This window comes from Numida meleagris, chromosome 4 (genome assembly GCF_002078875.1).
Source record: "Numida meleagris isolate 19003 breed g44 Domestic line chromosome 4, NumMel1.0, whole genome shotgun sequence".
Taxonomy (NCBI): domain Eukaryota; kingdom Metazoa; phylum Chordata; class Aves; order Galliformes; family Numididae; genus Numida; species Numida meleagris.
This window is the reverse complement of record NC_034412.1, coordinates 63,716,679-63,736,987: the sequence shown is the minus strand read 5'-3', so window position 1 is coordinate 63,736,987 and position 20,309 is coordinate 63,716,679. Positions and strand designations below refer to the sequence as shown.

General features: G+C 38.0%; 1 protein-coding gene across 1 annotated transcript; it reads left to right on the top strand.

The window, feature by feature from the left end:
- LRIT3 (leucine rich repeat, Ig-like and transmembrane domains 3) lies at positions 100-14,843 on the top strand. The gene is made up of 4 exons (XM_021396461.1): positions 100-417; positions 1,601-2,079; positions 9,511-9,816; positions 10,827-14,843. Exons 1-4 carry the CDS (start codon positions 302-304, stop codon positions 11,924-11,926), a joined length of 2,001 nt encoding a protein of 666 aa, XP_021252136.1. The 5' UTR covers positions 100-301; the 3' UTR covers positions 11,927-14,843.

Sequence of the window (20,309 nt, the reverse complement as noted above, 5' to 3'; positions counted from 1 at the left end):
AGGAGCAAATACATGCTTTGTTATATACTAAACATAGAACAAGTGCGTATTAAAATAGCCTGGAAACATGTTGCGAGGAACTTGACACAGTGTGGAGTTCTGACATGAGAAAGAACAAGCTGGTTTAACGGATCCCTTTCAGGATACATTTGAAGGTTAAGCAACTAAAGATCTCAGCTAATCTGATGTAATCTGCTGTTACTAAATGGATGTCTGCATTTGCATTCGTAGCATGCTGCACACGCATGTGTCGGAATAAAGTCTTCAGTTTTTTTGGTGTCAGTTGTGCTGGGAGGAAGCCATGTATCTGCTTTTTTACTTATACCTCATAATGAGTGTTTCTGAAAAAGTGCATGGTTTTTGTCCTTCTCAATGCACTTGCGTTTACCACGGCAGAAGTGATGGCACTGGAACAAGGTATGTGTTTCGTTATTTGTTATACTAGTTGGGGAAAGGACTGAAACTGGAAATAACGTCCTTGCGTACACTACCAATTACAGTTTATCATGGTTGCTTTGAAATAATGGCATAATTTACATTAGTGTTACATGGCTAACAGTGTTCCTGAATCAGAGCAGATGGTCATTCTGTTTTGTTTTTATGGCTTTATGCTTAACAATAACTACTCCAAATCTTCATTTTCACCGCAGAAGGCAATTTCTGACCCTTGTTTTTCCTATTAGTGTAATGATCTTTCTATTTCCTCAAACTATTTATCTACTGTAAAGTGATGCTCATTTAAATAAATACAGTAATTTCTTCTTTTTTTATTCACAGGGAAATCATAATTTCTGGTAATAAAGGATTAGGTTAATTGGATATTATTGTGTCAATTTTGGGAGATACTGTTTCAGCTACTTATTGTCACAGCATATCTAGTATAAAGTGACAGGAGGAAAAAGCAAAACTGAAGAATATAGAGAAAAGGTGGAGTAAATTCTAGATATGTTTCTAGAGGGGAGGGGACTCTTTACACTAATGCATGCATGCTGCATATCCAAAGGAAAGGGAAACTTCCCAATTCCTGAGAATGCGGGGGAATCTCTTTTCACTGAAATCAATAGAAACAGGAAGTTATATAGAATCTCTAAAAAGCAGATTGTTCCTGTTTAGACACCAAAAATAGGGCTAGTAGTCTTTCCTTTAGAGAAGTATGCTGGCATTGTCAATTTTCAGTCGATTCTGGGAAGTAAATAAAGATGCACAAATGTTTTGAATCCTCATCATGACAAAAAAAAGAGAAATTAGTATCCCATATTCTTCATAAAATATGTCACGCAGCTCCCGTTGGAGATACATAAATGTGTAATTCACTATACAATGGCTTTCCTTTTTCAGTTGACAATAAAATATTAGATGGGTGGTGCTTATGTGCTTTGGAATAAAGCAAATCTAGATTTCATGTAGAAGTATCATTTCTATTAATGTTCATTTTCTCTTTAGAAAATTCACTTTTGTCCTTTTAAATTCTAATGCAGACTGTCTTTGATTTTTTTTTTATTCTGCCGTTAATGTTGCAGAAGTTGATAGCATTTAAATCTGAAATAAAACTTTCTGACAAAGAAATGCAGGTCTCTCTTTTTTTTTTTTTTGATGCTAGGTCTGTGCTCTGTAATGACCCCGATATGTTTGAGATCCCTGTGAACGTTCCTGTGGATACTGTAAAACTTCGTATAGAAAAAACTGTCATACGGAGGATTCCCACTGAAGCCTTTTACTATCTAGTAGACCTCAAATATCTGTGGGTAACTTACAACTGTGTTGCCAACATTGATATCAGCAGCTTCTACAACCTGAAACAACTGCACGAGCTCCGGCTGGATGGTAACCTGATCTCGACTTTCCCTTGGGAGTCGCTGGCAGAGATGCCCAACTTGAGGACTCTCGATTTGCATAACAATAAAGTGACCAGCATTCCAGCCGAGGCTGGCAGGTACCTGAAGAACCTCACCTACCTGGACATCTCCAGCAACAAGCTCACCACCCTGCCCTCAGACCTGATGGACATTTGGCCGCCCTTCTCAGAAGTTGTCCTACCCAAGAGCACAGATATTCTGGGAACTCAGAGAGTCATTTTGGGTATGTTAAAGAGCTTGTATCATTCCTTATTAAAACGTACCTAAATGTTAAGCTGGTAGAGGAAACAGGGAGGGACAGGCCTGGGATTCAGGAGGGTTCTAGTACAGGTCATTCTTCTGGCTTGCTCTGCAATTTACCTACTATCTGTCTATTTTCTGCTGTTGATAGGAAAATATACATAAAGGTCACTATCTTTCCTACATATCATTATCTCAAGGTCATAAAAATGTGTGAAATGTACTAGGTTCCTGTTTCCTTATGCGATGTTCAATATCCAGATAAATGCAGGACTTCCAAAAACTGTGCTTCTGAGGACAATTCCCTCATCACTGAATGTGGCTGCAAACACAAGTGTCCACTTGCAGCTGTTTTTAGCAGTGACTCGCAAGCCAGATAATTAGTTAGAGTAGATGCTTTATACGACAGCCAGTTCTGAAATACAGTAGCCTCCCCATGACTCATGTTGACCCTGCATTGTTCTAAAGCTGTCATTTCTGCCAATTCACACTGAATACAAGAGGAAGAATGAGGATCCCTGATACACACAATGTCACCGTTCTTTTTACAGTATTTAAAGTGAGCTTTGAAGAATAGCTTGGCTGGACTCTCGGTGTTCACTCTCTTATTCTCACTCTCCAATTTCTTTTAGACCACAGTGTCAGTTCTTTTTGTGACCTTCTGCTTCATCAAGTTTTTGCTCACTTTGTAGCCTTGCAGGTAACTGTTTACCCTTTGCAGTTTCAGAATACAGCAGCTGGATAAGGTCCACTGGTATACGGTGACAGACAAGAAAACTAAGTGCATGTTCTGGTGTTTTTTTGTAATGTAGTGGAGTAGTGGAAGGGAGGCAAACCAAAACCAAGTGAATAGCTGGCTTCCTATAATCTAACTGCAGGAGTTTGGTACTCACCGGTAAAGACCCTCCATGCACTGTGCTGCCCAGTAATTCCACCTTCTTGATCCAAAGCCTTTATTAAGCATTTATTTGTTCAGCTGCTTTGTTTCACAGCAAGAAGTTTGAAGCTCTCTGTCAGATGATAGTAAATAACTTCATAGCTGAAAGTAGGCTGAACGATTACATGCATGGTAACTGTAAGCTTGCAGCTTTAAAAGGAACTTGGTTAATTTGGGATTTAAAAAAACTGACCTGTAAAATTAAGTCAGCTCAACACCCTATACTGAAGGCAATAACACAGGATCTGACTGGGCTAGACCTAATTCTCCTGATGATTTCCTCATTTGAGAATCCTAGAGGTTATTCAGTTGCCTTTGCTTACGTAGCCCTCATCACTACTACTTAATAAATAAACAATAATAAATATCCAAACCCACATATTCTCCTCTCCTTCCCACCTCCCCTTTCCTCCTTCCCCACCATCTGCACTGTTCATTGGTGCACACACTTTGCCTGCCTTTTTCAGTCCTGGTAAACCCTCTGAGACAAACATTGACTTTGCTAGCAATGGAGGATGTGACCTTTGGATCATTTTCATTCATAAACTACAAGTGAGTACAGATCTGCAGGGAGGGACGCATGCTGGGTTCAGAGCCTTGCTTCTCCTTTTTACATTACATTATACTCTGAGGGAGGCTCTGTGCAGTCACTGTAGATTTCAATGTAAGAATGTAGAGCAGTGAGTAGCACTTTCACTGTGTTGTGCTGAGTAAATCTATCTTAGGTAAGCTGTGGGTAACTTACTGAATTTTCATTTGTTGACAGCATAGCCTCCTTATGACTATCTCATTGCAGGCAAGCAATGCTTGCTGTATAAGAAACTCTTTAGTGGATCTGAAAATGCTCATTTTCTTTGGAGATTAGAATGTGCAGTGTTTTTTGCATAACGGATCATTTTCACAAGCTTCATTTCCACTTGGTGCTAGCTTTACTATCTGTATTACTGCAGCTTGCAAAGTTGCAGTTAGGCCACTCATACCTATTGGCAGAGGCTCATCCTTCAGTCACTGTTGGACTGGTGTGAAGCAGTCAATTTTTAGGAATGAATGGTTAAAAGAAATGAGAAAGATGCCCTAGGAGTTGAGGTGTCTATATTGCTCCAGCCACAGAAAATGCTGGCTCAAAACAATGGGAGTAAGGTGTGCTCCGTGACATTATTTCCTCTCTGACACCCCTCGTGCTGGAGACTGAGGGAGGAGAATCATATCCCATTGATGCCCTTCCTCTCTTCTGAGAAAGGGAGATAAGGATCAGAAAAGTAAGTGACCAGGAAGGATTTCAGAAAGGCTTCTAGCCTGCTGGGATGCAGATCTAGATAAACTGAACCTTACCTACCCTTTGGCTAAGAGGCAGACTGCTTCAGAGCCTTCCCTGGCAACCTCTTCCAGTGCTTATCTTTCAAGACAGTGAGAAAGTTTCTCTTAATATCTAACCTCAATCTCTGTTACTGCAAGCTAAGCTGATTAAGGTGATTAAGTATTGTCCTACATGAGATGAACATGCATAAAAACTAATTGCCCTCTCTTATAACCTTTCATACATTTTCCTTCCCTGATGGCCTTTTGCTTTCTTAGCTGGCTGTGCTATTTCTTTCAGCTGTTTCTTACAGACTGTGACTTTCTTCCTTTCCTACTATATTTACTGGTTCTCTTTGGACACTTTTTTTTGAGGGGGGAGTGGGTGAGTAGGGGAGGAGGGAGTTTCTCTTTAAATATGATGCCCACAATTACACACAGTCATCATTTTGATGCTCAAGAGTGGTGCTCTGCAGGAGCATTCAGTCTGGCCCACATACCTACACGGAATGGTTACTGCAGCCAGAGCACTGCTAGAAGCTGGAACCCAAAGCAAATAAATGCTGTTTTTGTCTAGTCAGGAAAATAGCAGTCAGATCCTACTTAGTGTAAGTACTTATGGCTTAAACTTGCTCCTTCTACTTCTGGCAAAACAAAATTGTCACTTGTATTTAATTAACAGCGTCAACAACAGTAAAGCCCCGATTTTGTTTGTGCAAATGTATTTTTTTTTAACACCAGGAGGCAATTTTATCTGGGATATCTTGACTGAACATCAAGACAGTTGCGTGTAAGAGAAAGTTCAGGTTCCCCATATTCACTTTGAGGCCTCTTGGAGAAGCCAAAGTGACTGGCAGATTAGTATATCTCCTTACGCCAATTCATAATTTCTGTCCTGAAGGGTAGTTTCATTGCTCCCTACTGCATGATGTTCCTCAGTGTGCACACTATGCTATGTGAAAAGGGATCAGGGGATGGTTCCTGGCCCTGTGGCTGAGTGGCTCTTTCTGTCTCGCATCCTCACAGTGCAAAGCCAGCTCCCTTTTTAAACCTGGTTGGCTGTTCAGCATTCTGCAAAGCGTGACCATTGGTTTTCTGCAGGTCTGATGGGATGTTGCAGTGTCTCTAAAATGTAAGCAAGTGGGTGGGGTTGTCTTTTTCTCAGTTCAGGCTGACTGACTTGAAGAGAGAGTGCAACCATTGTGTTTTCATACTACAAAACAGTATGTATGTTATATGCCTGATGGGCTGGCAGGCATTGCAGGATGAGGGTGTAAAGCCTACTTGCATGTATGCTGGGGGAATGAATAGGACAGAGGGAACCATCCTTGATGCGATCTCATCCAAGCTCCCATCAGGGAGAGGTCCCTGGAGGGTGCACAGATCCTAGCTTTGTCTTGGTGAGTATGCTTTGGAACAGTTAAAAACAAAGCTGTGGAATGAGCTGACAATTAAACAGTGGAAACGATCAAGGAACCAGTGTGTGAGTTCAGCTGGCCCTATCTTGGTTAGCACTGGAGCTTTAACCTAATACTTTGATCCAAATCACAGCTAAGTTTCAGCATTGGCTGCTGTACAGTGATTGATATTTCTGGCATGAATGATGGTAGCAGCGTTTTCCATATGGAAAATTACATCTAGTGAGCCACTGAGAGGAAAAGAGGAGTCCAGGATTTGACAGAGTGGCAGTAAAATGAAATCTTGCCTCTGTTGCTTGTAGAGGTGCCAAAAATCCAAAACACAGCAGGTCCATTGGGTTCCCACTGGTTGTACTGGGCTATGAGGTAGGGTAGATGATGCTCTTCCTGAAACTTCACACTGGCTAATAGTGCGTAGGAAGCACTGGGACACAGTGAGAGAAGTAGAATTTACTGTTTAGATCTATGGATCAAAATTTTGTGGCTTCAGTCAAAAGAGAGAGTACTTGGGTAGGTTGGTTGTTGCAATGAATATTTGGGGCCGATGGAAACGTGAATATTTCACATACTACCATTTTGCAGCAATTGAAAGTTATGTCAGTAACTGGTCTTAGACCATACAAAGGAAATTTTACTCATAGCTATTTCAAATGCTAAAAGTCCGTATTGACACAGTGTGGGGAAATCCTGTTTACTGAGAAGACTGCAAAAATATGCATGCATAGATGCACATATGCACGTATTTGCCATTATAAATACAAACATGTAAATAAATGTGTGAAAGTAAACTTATAATATGCTAAATCTAGAATAAAGTTTTTTTATAGAGTAGTTTACAATCCTCATTTAATTTTAACATACATTGCATTGGTATATTCTAGTGCAAAAATATTTATCAATGTTAGCTTTGTTTTGGCCAATCTTTCTCTTTCAGGTCAATCATCTGTCTTAATATTTCTTCAAAAGAGGCTAGGATTTATAAATATTTAGTATTCCATTAGGGATACAGACCACTGGGGACTTATTATCTCTTCTTAGGAATTAATTTTCCTGAGGGAATTGTACCACATTCCTTTATTAAAACTCCCAATTTCTGCCAGTTTCTTCAACTTGTACCTTTTTAAAAAATCTTTTATTTATTCTTTCACGTGTTCTTTCTTGCTTCTACCACCTTGTAAATACAAGTTGTTAAACTTCAGAAGTTTACATTCCCATTTCTGTTCTCTTCAATAGCTAACTGAAGTGTTTTATCCTTGCTTCCAAGTGCTTTCATCCTTTTTGTTTTGGGAATTCATACGACTTGATGACATACAATGACTCTGCAAGTTTCGCGCAAATAAAGTACGAACTGCCAGGTATCAGCAAGACACAGGTAGAAGGGATGAGCCACAGAGGCAAGGGAGTAACTCCTCGATCTGTAGGTATTATCTGTATATATGTCCTGCTTCTTCAGCCAGATCCACTGGACACTGTGACAGGTGGGGGAGATAAGGTGATGAACTGAAATAGCTCCTTCTTTGCACTGAAATACAGAAGTAGAGAGTCTTCTGGGGCTGCAGCTTTCTACCACTGAAACCAGGCCTTCAGAACAATCTGAGACAATCAAGCCCGTGTCCTGGACTAGACTAAGCAACCACCCAATCTAATGGCTTAGCTTCACCATTCCTTTTATTTTGCCTGATTTATTTAGTCTGTTTCGATTGTAACATCTTTAGTTTTCCTCTTAGACGCTGGGAGAATATGAACATCCTGTATTTATACGTTTGAAAGATCTTTTGGAGAAGTATTAGAAACAATAATAAATCCATCCTTTCCTGCACCGAAGCTTACAGGAGATGAAAGGTAGCATAAGATATATTTTTAGTATCATTTTGCATAGAGACTGTACTGGAGATTTCACACACATTTGGTACAGAGAGGCTGTTGGTTGAGGGCTTGTTTCCAGAGGATCTTGACTCCCTTCTTAGACCTTAGGGAGAATTTCATTTTCAAATACTCCTATAGTTTCTTCTTCTTGATGTGGTAGGGAAAATTTACCCCTTATAACGAGAATAAAAAAAAATACAAGAATGTTATTCCTAACTACAAACTAAGGTTGCCCAAATTAAAAGGTAAGTACAAGTAGGTAGATGCATATTCTTAACTGGGCAGAGCTTTTATGAGGAAAAAATTGATGTGCTTAGACATATGGAAAACAATCAGATGGTATCACTTCTGCTTGTGAATATATATATTTGAGTTTCAAAGGAAATTAGTTTTATGTTTGGGAGATTCTTTTTTTTCTTAAAGAAGAGCTGTTGCTGATAAGATTTCCTTGATTTCTCCTTCTCCATTCCTGAGGGCAATAGGTGGTGAATAGATACAAAATCTCTTGTCTGGAAGGGGTGAAATTGGATTGTGATGTCAAAGTCAGGGAATCTCTTCAGGTCAAGTCTTGTTTTAAAAACAGGGATTAATCAGGGTTTACCACTATTTTAGCCAATCAGTGCTGCAGTGCTTAAAATAACGTAATCTCAGTCAGGTGATGAAAGGAACTAGTAGTTAATTATTCATATACTCTTTCATCAATAGGTTTCTTCCAAAATGGAAGGCAGATTTTTTTCCATTTGCTGATTGGATAATTCCTAAAAAAACACTCTGAGGAATACTGGGAGGTGTTTCACTTTTTTCTTTTAATTTTGAATTAGTTAACATGACTTGTCTGTTGCAGTAGTCAGTAAATTCAATAGTGAGCGACTCCTGCATACCACCCCTCATTTCAGTCTGTAAGTTCTATTCATTGCTAGGGCTAGAAGAAGATGAAAAAGTTATGCCCAGAAGTCCAAGTCAAATGAGAAAATACTTGAACCTATGAATGATACACTGCAGTTTTTTACCTGGTAAAGCGAGTGTTGCTATGTTAAGCTCAACACAGTAATGGACACCACCTGACGATTTAGTCACATTTATCAGAAGTGGATACTCTGTTTTGTCGTAATAACTTCACCAAGTGGAGGAGCCTCCCATTTGAAGACCTTCGAACCAAGAAGCAAATATTATAGCTTCTGGCAAAAGAAGAGACAGTATTCTTGTATGCCATCGTAAAAATCGTTATAACTGTCAGCTTTTCATCTATTCTCCTATATTTGAATATATTTCTGAGACTCATAAATTAAAGCCAGATTTCTAAGAATACTGGTATGGTTCAGAGCCAGATAAGAATGCAATTGGCCTAGAGCTTTTTCTCCTTAGCCCATACCCTTTTTTCCATAGGCAGAGATGTTGATGTAAGCTCTAAACCCCCTCCATCATGTTTTCTGCAAGCATAAAACAAGGGTCTGAAAAGATCAAACTGTAAGAACCCAAAGAAGTATTAAAAGCAGAGGAGGGTGACAGGGTATAATAACTGAGAAGCTCTATCCAGAAGTCACAGACAGGTGAAAATGTGTCTTCAATCTTAAGATATCTTTTCAAAGTGTTTTTTTCCCCAGATAAATAGCAAAGTTAAGCAAGGATAATGACAATTTATTACTATGCTCCTGCAAATTTATGTGAAGAAAAGATTTAACTTAATAAAAATTTGTAGTCTTTTTCACCTCTGCAAAAAAATTCCCTACCAGTCAGCTAGCAAAAGAGAAAAATAGAAGAATATTAACTCAGAATAGGCCTGTGGTTCTACTTGGTTGTACTTGATGGTAGTCATATGTCATGCTCAAATTACAACATTTGAATATTGCCTGACAACACTTTTTTTTTTGTTTTCCTGCTCTCTTTCTTTCTTCAGGTTTGCAGGACAACCCATGGTTTTGTGACTGTCGCATTTCAAAGCTAATAGAATTTTCCAAAATTGTGGACAACTCCATTGTACTTCTTGACCCACTGGTTACATGTAGTGGACCAGAGAGCTTGGCAGGGATCTTGTTCCAGAGAGCTGAGTTAGAACAGTGTCTTAAGCCATCTGTGATGACATCAGCAACCAAAATCACATCCCCTCTGGGAAGCAATGTTCTACTACGCTGTGATGCAACCGGATACCCAACACCGCAGCTTACTTGGACTCGATCAGACAATGTACCAGTGAACTATACGGGTATAATAGCTCTTTTACAGAAATAGCCCTTTTACAGGACATGGGAGAACCTGAAATTACTGGGTTTGCTGTGCTTTGAGATTGTTTTTATTAGTAAGAGTGGACTAAGTATTGTACCATTCTGGCAGCTGCATCCATGAAACAGCTGTCAGGAAACTCTTTCCAGGTTCAACCGGTTGTTCTAATTCTGTTTGTGGTCTGTAATAAGTGTGTGCGTGCGTGTGTGTGTGTGAAAATGAATGAAGGGAAGAATGAAGAAAAATGGAAGTTGGAATAGTTGGCTAATAATTTAGAAGCTGAGAAGCAGAAAGGAGAATTCATTACTGAAATCTCCTTTTTGGTTTGAAATCTTTGTGATAACAGAAAAGGCTAGTGAGGCCATAACTGAGCAACTTAAAACATAGCACTGTAAATGTGGAGTTTTCCAAAATACATGTTTTCTTATTTGCAAGTGTTTATTGCTTATTTGTAGTGCCCACCTTGAATACTAAAGAGACTGCAATTGTCTCATACCATTCTTGCTGTAATATGCTACCATAGATATTTATGCAGTAGTATCCAAAAAAAGTTTATTGCTAATGGCAAGTAGCTAGCAGTTATCTTAACTCTTAGTTCTGAAGAATGTAATAGTCCAAGGTATTGAATTATCCTACAACAAAGGTAACTTCTAACATTTTTTTTAATAGCTGTTGTGTTCAGTGTTGCTTGAAGTCAGGGAGACTTACACTTTGTAATTGTTTGGCTTTAAGATGTTTTGATTGCTCTTGTTTATGTTTTACTTAATAGAACTGGAGACTATTGTGTAATTCCTCCTGAAATTCCATTTTGACCCAAGCTGAGCACTTTTCTGCAGGAAGTTCCATAGTTAGCGTGTATGTGTGTTTTTTTTATTTTTAATACATACGCTTCATTCCAATAGAAATAATTTCAGAGAAAAAAAGTAATCTACTGATGTTTACTTTCTCTTTAGCTCCTTTTTATAATATTTTACTCTTTGCGTTTTCTTGCAGTAATTCAAGAAACACCTGGAGAAGGTGTCCGATGGTCCATACTAAGCTTGACTGGGATTTCGTACAAGGATGCAGGGGAATACAGATGTAAAGCAAAGAATTTAGCGGGAATGTCAGAAGCTGCTGTTACTGTCACAGTGGTTGGTGTCGTTACTACCACTGTGTTGCCACAGAAGTATGGAAGGAAGCAGGAGGCTGAGAGACAGAATACCACGCTGGAGGAATCCAAGAAGGAACCTGGAACAACCACACCTCTTGTCATCGTATCAACTACCACAGCACAGGTTACCCCTGAAAGATCAACAAATGCCAGGGTTACTGACAAGAAGCAATCCAGATCCATGGTCGATGGAAAGAAAAATTCAAAGACAGTGACAAATGGAAGCAAAAAGCAGACTGGGGACATGAGCAAGAGAGGTGAGGAGGCAAAGCAGACTGAGGAGACAAGGAAGGAAGGTGAGGAGAATTTATTCAAGGCCGCAGCTATGGCTGAGCAAAATGTTACTGTGAAGGACCTAAGGGTGATCAGTGAAACAGATGAAAGAGTGACCTTGACTTGGAAAACTGTCGATGCCACAAGTAATGCTGCAGTGACTGTGTTATATTCAAAGTATGGAGATAAAGAAATGTTGCCTCTGAGCACTGATTCTAGCAAAAACAAAGTCACAATTGACGGTTTGCAACCTAGTACTCAGTATATGGCATGTGTTTCACCCAAAGGAGTGCCACCTACAAAAGAGCAGTGCATTATTTTCACTACTGACATGTTAAATGATGAAAGTGGCTCTCAGTTTTCTATTCTGATAATGGCCAGCAGTGCAGCATGTGTAGTTGTTTTACCTTTGATAATTTTCTTACTCTACAAAGTTTTAAAACTTCGTGTGAAACCCAAAGCTCCTAAGGAAGCTGACCTTGCAAAAGAGACTTATGTGAAATTTGAAACACTCTCTCTCAAGCCTCGAGCAGTGAACGCAGGAGGAGAGCTCTGGGCAAGAAGGTACACAGATGAGTCGGAAAGACTTCTCCTTTGCTCTAGGTCAAGTATGGATTCTCAAATGACCTTCAAAAGTGAAGGCTCTAGGTCTGAGTATCTCTGTTGAACATGGGTGAGGATGGAGGAGATGGAATATACAATGGGTAAAATTATCTAAAATGATGATACTGCATCAGGAAGCAGGTTGGTGTCAGGTGATGGTCAGAATATATCATCTGATATCATGGACCCTACCGGATGGGTAGAGTGGTGGATAGGAGAGGGAACTGAAGATTTTTTTTTGTATGTTTGTGACTTTGGATGTGAAGAAGTGGCATTCTTTGAAAGATAAATATAGAATGGAATGGTTACTTGCTTAAAGATCTTCTATTTCTTCTTTAATTAAAACATCATTTTGTTTTCTCTCATTTAACTGTACGATGTGCTCATTGTATGAATCAAACGTTATCACAACTTTCATAAAAACTATGTATTTAAAAATGATAGGAAAAAAGCTTAAATCACTTTTACTAAAGTTGAAGCTTTGAGGATTTCTCATACAGCTCTGTTTGTAAAGTATATAGAACTGGAAGTGATCCTAAGTAGCCACAGTTTATGGACTCCTGAGAGCTACGATATACATCATATTGTCATTTTGAAGGTGCTGTGGTGTAGGAGCCTCTTTAGTGTACTGAAACTCGGGTAAGATGTCATTATGAGTAACTCTGGGAGTGATACTGTATATTGACACTGTGAAATTACAGCAAAGGATCTTATTACAAAATCCTAGCCTTAGAATTTACTTGCATTCATGTGGCTATATACCTCAATTTCAGAAATCTCTGTAGAGAGAATTTCATGGCATTTCGTAATACAAAACACAATGTCACATAGCCGTATATTACACAGATATTATACAGTATTATATACTACACTGTAGTGCTAGAATATACTTTGAGATACAGTAGGCGGAAGTCTTGTCCTCTGGCCACATTGGATGCCTACTGAAGTTTAATGAACATTATCAAAGATAATGGTGAGAATGCTTCTCAATCTTTAGAAAATCCAGTATTAGTAATAACAATGAATGTAGAATTACCTGTTACTAATAATAATGAACTGTCTATTCTGAAGCTGCTTTTTCAATGCCTGAATTAAATGACAGAAATGTACTGTTTAAGGTTCAGGTATTATGGTTAGAATTGTGTGAATTAGAAATCACATTTTTTTCCTAAAAATGAAAACTACTGTTTTCTTGAACCTTTTTATACCTGGAAGAACTGTTTACTTTACTTGGAAATTGGGAATCCTCTCTTTCCAAAGTGAGAAACGTTACTTCGCAGCTACAAACCAAAGCTTAGTTAATTAAATTCAAAATAATGGCATTTCTTGGTGTCATTAGTATAGCATTAAATTTTACCCACTGGAATGCTGGAGATCTTGTCTTGTTTAAAGCATAGGCTGATGAGGATAACTCTTCGTCACAAAGAAACAACATAAATAAGATTATGGCAGAAAACAAACACACTCAAAAATTTCCATAGCATCTACATGTCAGGGCTCCACAGTCAGGGATAACAGGACCCATATCTGAGACTGAGGGAATTGTGCTAAGGAAGCAAGTGAAATGTTCAAAAATGCAAAATTAATTTACCTGCATGTGCTTTTAGAATTCACCTTAGTGTTCCTTCTGTGTGGTTAAAACGGGATCTATCTTGTAAGCCCACGGATAATTTTGATTTCAATGAAAATATTTTTAGTTTTCTGAGTGGAATATTTTGACTTTCAATGTATTTTCTTTATTTGGTATTTTTTAAGGAGTTTCTTGTGTCAAAAACATAGTTTGTCTGAAAAAATATTTGTGATAAAGTTTAACAAGATCTGATGTGTTAACTTGACGTGTTACACTATTTGCCTTCTATTCTCCATGTAGACAGTATAGCTAGCAGCTGTTGCTGAAGGTTTTCCCAATGAAAAACACTGTTTTTCATCAATAAGAGTGATTATTTTATCCTTTACTTTTTAATTTCTGGAGAACATTTGATTTTAGGTTTCAAAGCTCTACAAGAAACTTGAATCTAATTTTAGAGTGATTTTTAGATGCTATGTAAGTGTATCAGATTGTGGCAGTGCAAAGCTTATTTGAGAGAGCTCATTTGCAAACATGAAACCTGTTGGTTTGACTAAACTTTGAGGAATTAATATGTTTTAAAGTTTGGAATGAGTTAGGACCACGAGTGCTATCAGTATATTGAACATGGAGTGTATTGTGAAGGGCGTAGTTTTTTTCAAGCGAACACTATATACATTATTTTTTTCCACAGTTCCTGAAACAATGGAGTTATATACCCCAAACGGGTATATATACCTCATGTCAAAAGTTTTGCTGGAGAATTTAGATAGGAATTGAGTGCACAGTAAAGAAGTGCATACTATATCACCCAGGGTTGGTGTAATTGAAGAGCTGAAGAAGTACTTCTTGGAACAGATGAAAGTTTTTATACTGTAAATTCTTAAGATTCATTATAGAATCATTACAAGATAGATTATGGGTAACAAAAATCTATTTGTCTAGTGTCTTTTGAAATGCAATGCTGAGTGAATCATCATGATGAATGAGAATGCAACCTATGGCTGGCTGGAAGGAGTCTTTGGAGAAGATTTGACCAAAGTTAATGTGCTGCCTTTCATACGTTTTTGCACTTTGTTGGCTCAATTCATCCCACGTTTCACCAGAAAAGTTAGAATTTTTTTATACATTACCTACAATGAAATAACTGAACTGAATTCCAAATAGACTCCATTTTTATTTAAAACTTAAATGGGTCTTACCATTCATTATAGTTAAACACAATCCTATCTTCAATGTGCACTTACTAAGCCAAACTTTTAAGTCATGTTTTAGTCCTTGCTGTTGCCCACACTAGATTTTGTATTCTTTGCACTACTGTAAGTCTCATACCTTTTTCCCAGGTATGGGATTAGGAAAGAGAATTCTTTCATGTGTACCGTGAAAATATCTGTAATAGCAAAATATATATTCAGGTTTAGTTGATAGACTAAGGAAAGGACATTTTAAACTCATTACCTTTTGAAAGAAGTAATTAAAATAGTAGTTGTTTTGATGTGAAAATAAAACATTGTTTTTATATGTGACCATGTACTTGCCTGACCCTTCTTTCTTCATTTATAGCTTTGAATTGTATGTGATGAGTGTAACTGTCGGAATAAGAGGAAATCTGAAAAGAAATGAGAGGAAAATACAAAAGAAGGCTGAGAACATGGAGGGATAATATCCTCAAGAATGCTTGGACTATGTGCTGAGAAGTTCTTTGCTTGCAGTTCTTACGCACACAGCAAGGATACTGAGGGGTATCTGCAGACAGGTAGCCATAAAAGGATGGTGAAGGTTCTGCCTGCATAGTACAAGGAGAGCTCTATACGTACACCCTTCTGACAAACTGAGGACAGCTATAAAATTGGAGTATGGAACAAGGGTACTATGGGAATTTAAAAATGTGCATTAAATTGGAATTGAAGTCTACTTGGGTTTACATCAGAAGCAGTTCTGGCTAGGGAATGAATCCTAGATGTAATATACCATCTTTTATGATATATACCGTCTTTTATGATCTCTGATTTTCTTTTAAAATGGCATCTTTCTTAGGTTTGTGTCTGGAAGGTAGACCAACCTGAGCTTCCTTCATGGACCCAGAAATATCAATCTGACAGCCAATAGCAAGGAGAGAATCCCCTCTGCCGTGCTGTGTATGTTTTTCACTAATGTTTAGGATGGGAATCTTTTCAACTGGTAATGCAGAAAGCAATTACAAATGAAAAGGTATTCCCCAAGAACTAAGTAAAATCTGCATTTTTTAAAAATTATTTTTTTGTTTGTTTATGAAATAACATCCTAACTTTTTGCTTAGAAGGGAATGTGAAATTGCTCCAATTATTGCTGGAAATTTAGTAGCACCTGTGAGGCATGCATCTTAAATATTTTTCATCTAACCAAGTTCCGGCATTTTTGAAAGACATTAAGGGTGTTATGAAAGGAATTGACTGCACTTTACCTCTCATGACAATGGAATACCAGTTTATCCACAATGTGGCAGTTACCAACTTTTGGAGAGGACTGACAATAATATGCTTTGTTATTTGTGTGATGAGTAATAAAAGATCAGACGCATCTTTTTAAGGAGGAGTGAAAGGTATTTGGCAGTAGTATGGGGGTTTTGTTTTTGTTTTAGTGGAAAGAATATGACTGGCAGAGAATTTGGTAAAATACTTCATGTCCAGAGAAGACTGAAATTGAATGCTTTCTTCTCAGTATAGGGTAAGAGAGCTTTATGCACATATGGATTGAGGGTAGAGATAAAGAATGTTCCAGAGTTACTCAAGACAGAGTTCAAGTGCTTTTTTCTGAGGCCTCTGGTACTGGCTGTTGGTACTTGAGGCATGCTGCTGGACTAGATGGAAAATAAGAACCAACCGAAAGGACAATTGCTGGTAGAGTCAGTGCAGCTATTATGTAAACTCAATGGCTTGCTTATTCAGTAAACAAAACAAGTGTTTTGGTGTATTTTTAGTCTTTCCATTCACTTAGACATACAGTTGAATGAGTCCTTTAGAGTCCTCAAACAACAGTTTCTCTAATCCTTCAAAGAGTAAATTCCTAAACAGATCTCAAAATCATGTTATTGCTTAACTCTCTAGCATTTATTCTTCCAATTTCATGTTGTTTGATAAATAGGAACAAAATAATGTGAACAGTCTGCTTTGTAAAATTTTCCAGCCTCTAGAACAATTGTACTTCTGTTGAAGAAAAGGGATATTAAGTCCAATACTTGTAAGTACATTTTTTTTGTGAGAACCTGATTTAATTAATGATGTTGAAGTCTAATGCCTTGGGCTGATCGGATCAACTTCTGAGTCATGTGTCCTGAATTTTATGCTGCTAAGATTTGACCAAACATTGAAACCTCCAAAAATAATCTTTAAAAATTATATTTCTTTTTGTTTTGTAGCCTGATCTCCCATTTTTAAGATCATGTGGAAGTTTAAATTATGGAGGGAGAAAGAGGTCTATATAACGATATAGTAAACAGCCAGCTATGGGATGTGGAAAATTAAATTCAAAGTAATAGCACTTTTTCCTGAAATTCTATTAATTTTTATATTGATTTAGCTTTTGATAGAGCATTCTTCTACATTAGACTAATCCTGCAGTGTGCTGCTAGCCTCAGATTACACGTGAGTGACATTATCTATTGGTGTTCTCATGGAGAAAACTCTTAGATCTTGAGAGACCTCTTTTGGTTTCCCAGTGATTAGCTTAAAAATAAAAATACTTTTATACTTCTTGTCCTTTAGTGCAAGTGTGATGTGGCGGCATGGTTTCCTTCCTTCTGAAACAGGAGAGTGAAATCAGAAAATGTAATGCTCCTGCCAGTTCTGGAACTCAAACTCTTGGATGAGGATCATTTCCACCTTGCAGTTGAAGTGCTTGCTGCCACATCTGCATTACATCAATACATACAAAGCACTTAATTCCTAGAGATCTCTTCCAATCAGTCTGATTTCGGCCTAAAATTTAAGCATAGTTTGCTTTAGTAGATTGTCCCTAATTATTTCTCTATGTTGGGAAGGAAACTTCCTAGAGGGGTACAGGCTGATTTTTTGTGACAAAAAAATGTGGTTATTTGTTCTTTATCTTGCTTGAACATTCTTTATTCTTTGACAGAGGAGCAGACATTCCCTTTGGATATGGTAATCAGCAGCAGAAACAATGCAAGCCACGTTTTTCACAAGCCAGACAAATAATGTTCTTTGTTTTGGTCAGGCACAATGACTGAATAGATGCTGTCCAGCATTCATATATGGAGCATTTATTTGTGACAGGGAGTTAGTGATGCAAGGTTTGGAGAGAGAACTAATGCAGTTCCTTGTTTATTGATAGAGAAAAGCGACATTTTATTGAGTTTTCAACGATGACTTAGCTCTACAGATTGCCTGGAACACTTCACATTCAGGCAGTTTGTCACAAGTTGATTAAACTTTTCAGTTTCTTATTACTGAAGATTTGTGTAGAAGGGAAGTGTGGATCAAATAATCTGAGAGAAGAAAAAGTGATTCTTAAAGCTTACTGACTTTCATAAAGAAATGAAAACTCTTTCAAGGGTTGATCAACCTTGTGATGCCAAACAAAACTCCACCTAGAGTAACGCTTAAGTAATTGCATTATTTTAATCTCTCTCTCTCTCTTTATATATTTATTTGTATAAAAATAACATATATATATATATATATATATATATATAGGAAGGAGGAAGTTGAAGTCAAATATCACCACCTGGAAGTATAAAGTATATCTGAAATGATGAGCTTTCTTCCTGTGATGAATATTTGGAGTAAATTCCGCAAGAGGCCATAGTCTTCTTGAACTGTGTGATGCCAAATTGTGTGGACTGGGGATAAAAATTAGAAATGGGTTCTGAAAATATACTCTAAATATCTTACTGACCACATCCTGGGAACTGACATTCTATGGTGTTTCTAAGCCCACAGCCATTTCAGCAGATGCTGGCAGTTTAAGAATGTGAAGCAGTACTCCAGTTACAGTGAGATGAATCCTGTTGCACATTGTTTCAAGCAACTTTCAGACACCAAGAATAAGTACGCACAAATAAGGAGAGTGTCTGCCAAGAGGCTGGGCCAAGGGAGAGATTGAGAGGATGTTTCCATGTCTCAATAATTTCAGCTGCGTGACCAGAAGACAACAAGCTACTTGCTGTATTGATAGTAAATGTTAGACAAAGCACTCCTTACTGTTGAGGTTCAGAACTATCTCAAGAAATGATGATATAAGGAAAGTCTCCAAAGATAACTGACAGCCTTTTAGGGAGACCATAGATGATCAAGATCTTTCGCATGGTAAGGGAGCCTGTGATGGAGCCTGTGATTGGCAGTAGCCAAATGTTACTGCATGATCTCTTTACATCGCTATACAAAGCCGATGTGTGTAAGTAATCACTGATAATCACAGACAAATGAATATTACTCATGATTTTTTGAGCTGGTCTTTATACCCATCAGGAACCTATGTTGTACCTGGCGCTTGTGCAAGAGCAAGGAGCTCTGTCTGGCAGTTGCACTGCAGTTTCACCATCCTCAGAGGTCAGTGGTTTGTGAGAAACAACTGTGCCAGTCACCATAAAGGTGCTATTCACAAAGTTTAATGTACCTGTTGCCTCAGTAATGAGGCTGCAGAAAGGTAAAGTGACTGCCACTGACAAGGTAGCATACCATTTCCTTCTTTGGTGTTGGCTGACTACTTTATCTGGTTTTGTGGAAATTCTGCTCCTCAGTAACTCTACAGGGAGCTACAGAAAAGCAGTTCATTTGGGTTCGGCAGTCAAATCTGAAGAGTATTTGTTCAAACCCTTTGAGCGCTGGTTGCCAAGGTCTTTGCTGCATCAACAAGAATTGCTTTCTTTTTTTAATCTAGTAAATAGTGAGCACATTGTTTCTAGGAGTAGTCCAGCTTGTTAGTCAGGAGAAATTATGACAACTTTGGAGGTAAGTTTTCATCATAAATTGATTTACATTAACACATAAAGTCAGGGTATGAGAGTCTTTCCCTGTTTGTATAGCTGCCTGAATTTGGCCGTGTGCTTCATCTGATGAGCCTTGAGAGACCCAGTGTGATGTGAAATACGAACATTACCATTTACTCCTTTTGACTGCAGCTTTAGAAAGACTTCTCAACAGCCACGCAGCAGTACAGGCAAAAATTTCTGCCTTAAGGAAGAAATATAAGGAAGGAACTTTGATTGCTAATTAATATATGTTGCTGGGACCTTTATTAAGAACAAGACAGAAAATAAATGCCTACTTCATATGCTCATGCAATAGCAATGTGTTTGGGACAGGTGTAAAATTATATAGTCTGAAAAACATATCCTGCAACCTTTCTTAAATGTTCCTTTTGGTTTATCTTTAATTTTGCTACTCTTCAGAAAAACACTAATATATTAATAGTATTTCTATTATTTCTGATTACTGGGTTTGAAGTACACTATACAGGTTTAAAAAAAAAAAAAGTGGCCCGTGGAGATTATGCCATTAAGATACTCTCTTACCCAAGATGTGGATCTGTTTTGGTTTCTGTGGGAAAAATAGGAAATGTGCTTATTTAGAGCTATGGGGATGGGCAAGAATCTATCTCTTTCATAGGATATGCTGAATCAAGTGGGATTATATTGCAGTCATTGGAAGTTTGCTGTTGACTTCAGTTAGCTCAGGTTAAGTTTCTCCTTAGTGTCTGAATGCAGAGAACTGTCACTCTGGGTATTTAATCCTGGAATGTGAAGATGAGCCTGTGATCCAAGAACATTTGAGAAGAGTCCCTGCCCTGTGTCCATGTGTTTTGCAGTGATGAGCACCTAGTGAGCACTGAGAATTTATGCAGGAATTGCTGTCTTTGACCCCTATACCAACATCTGCAAGGT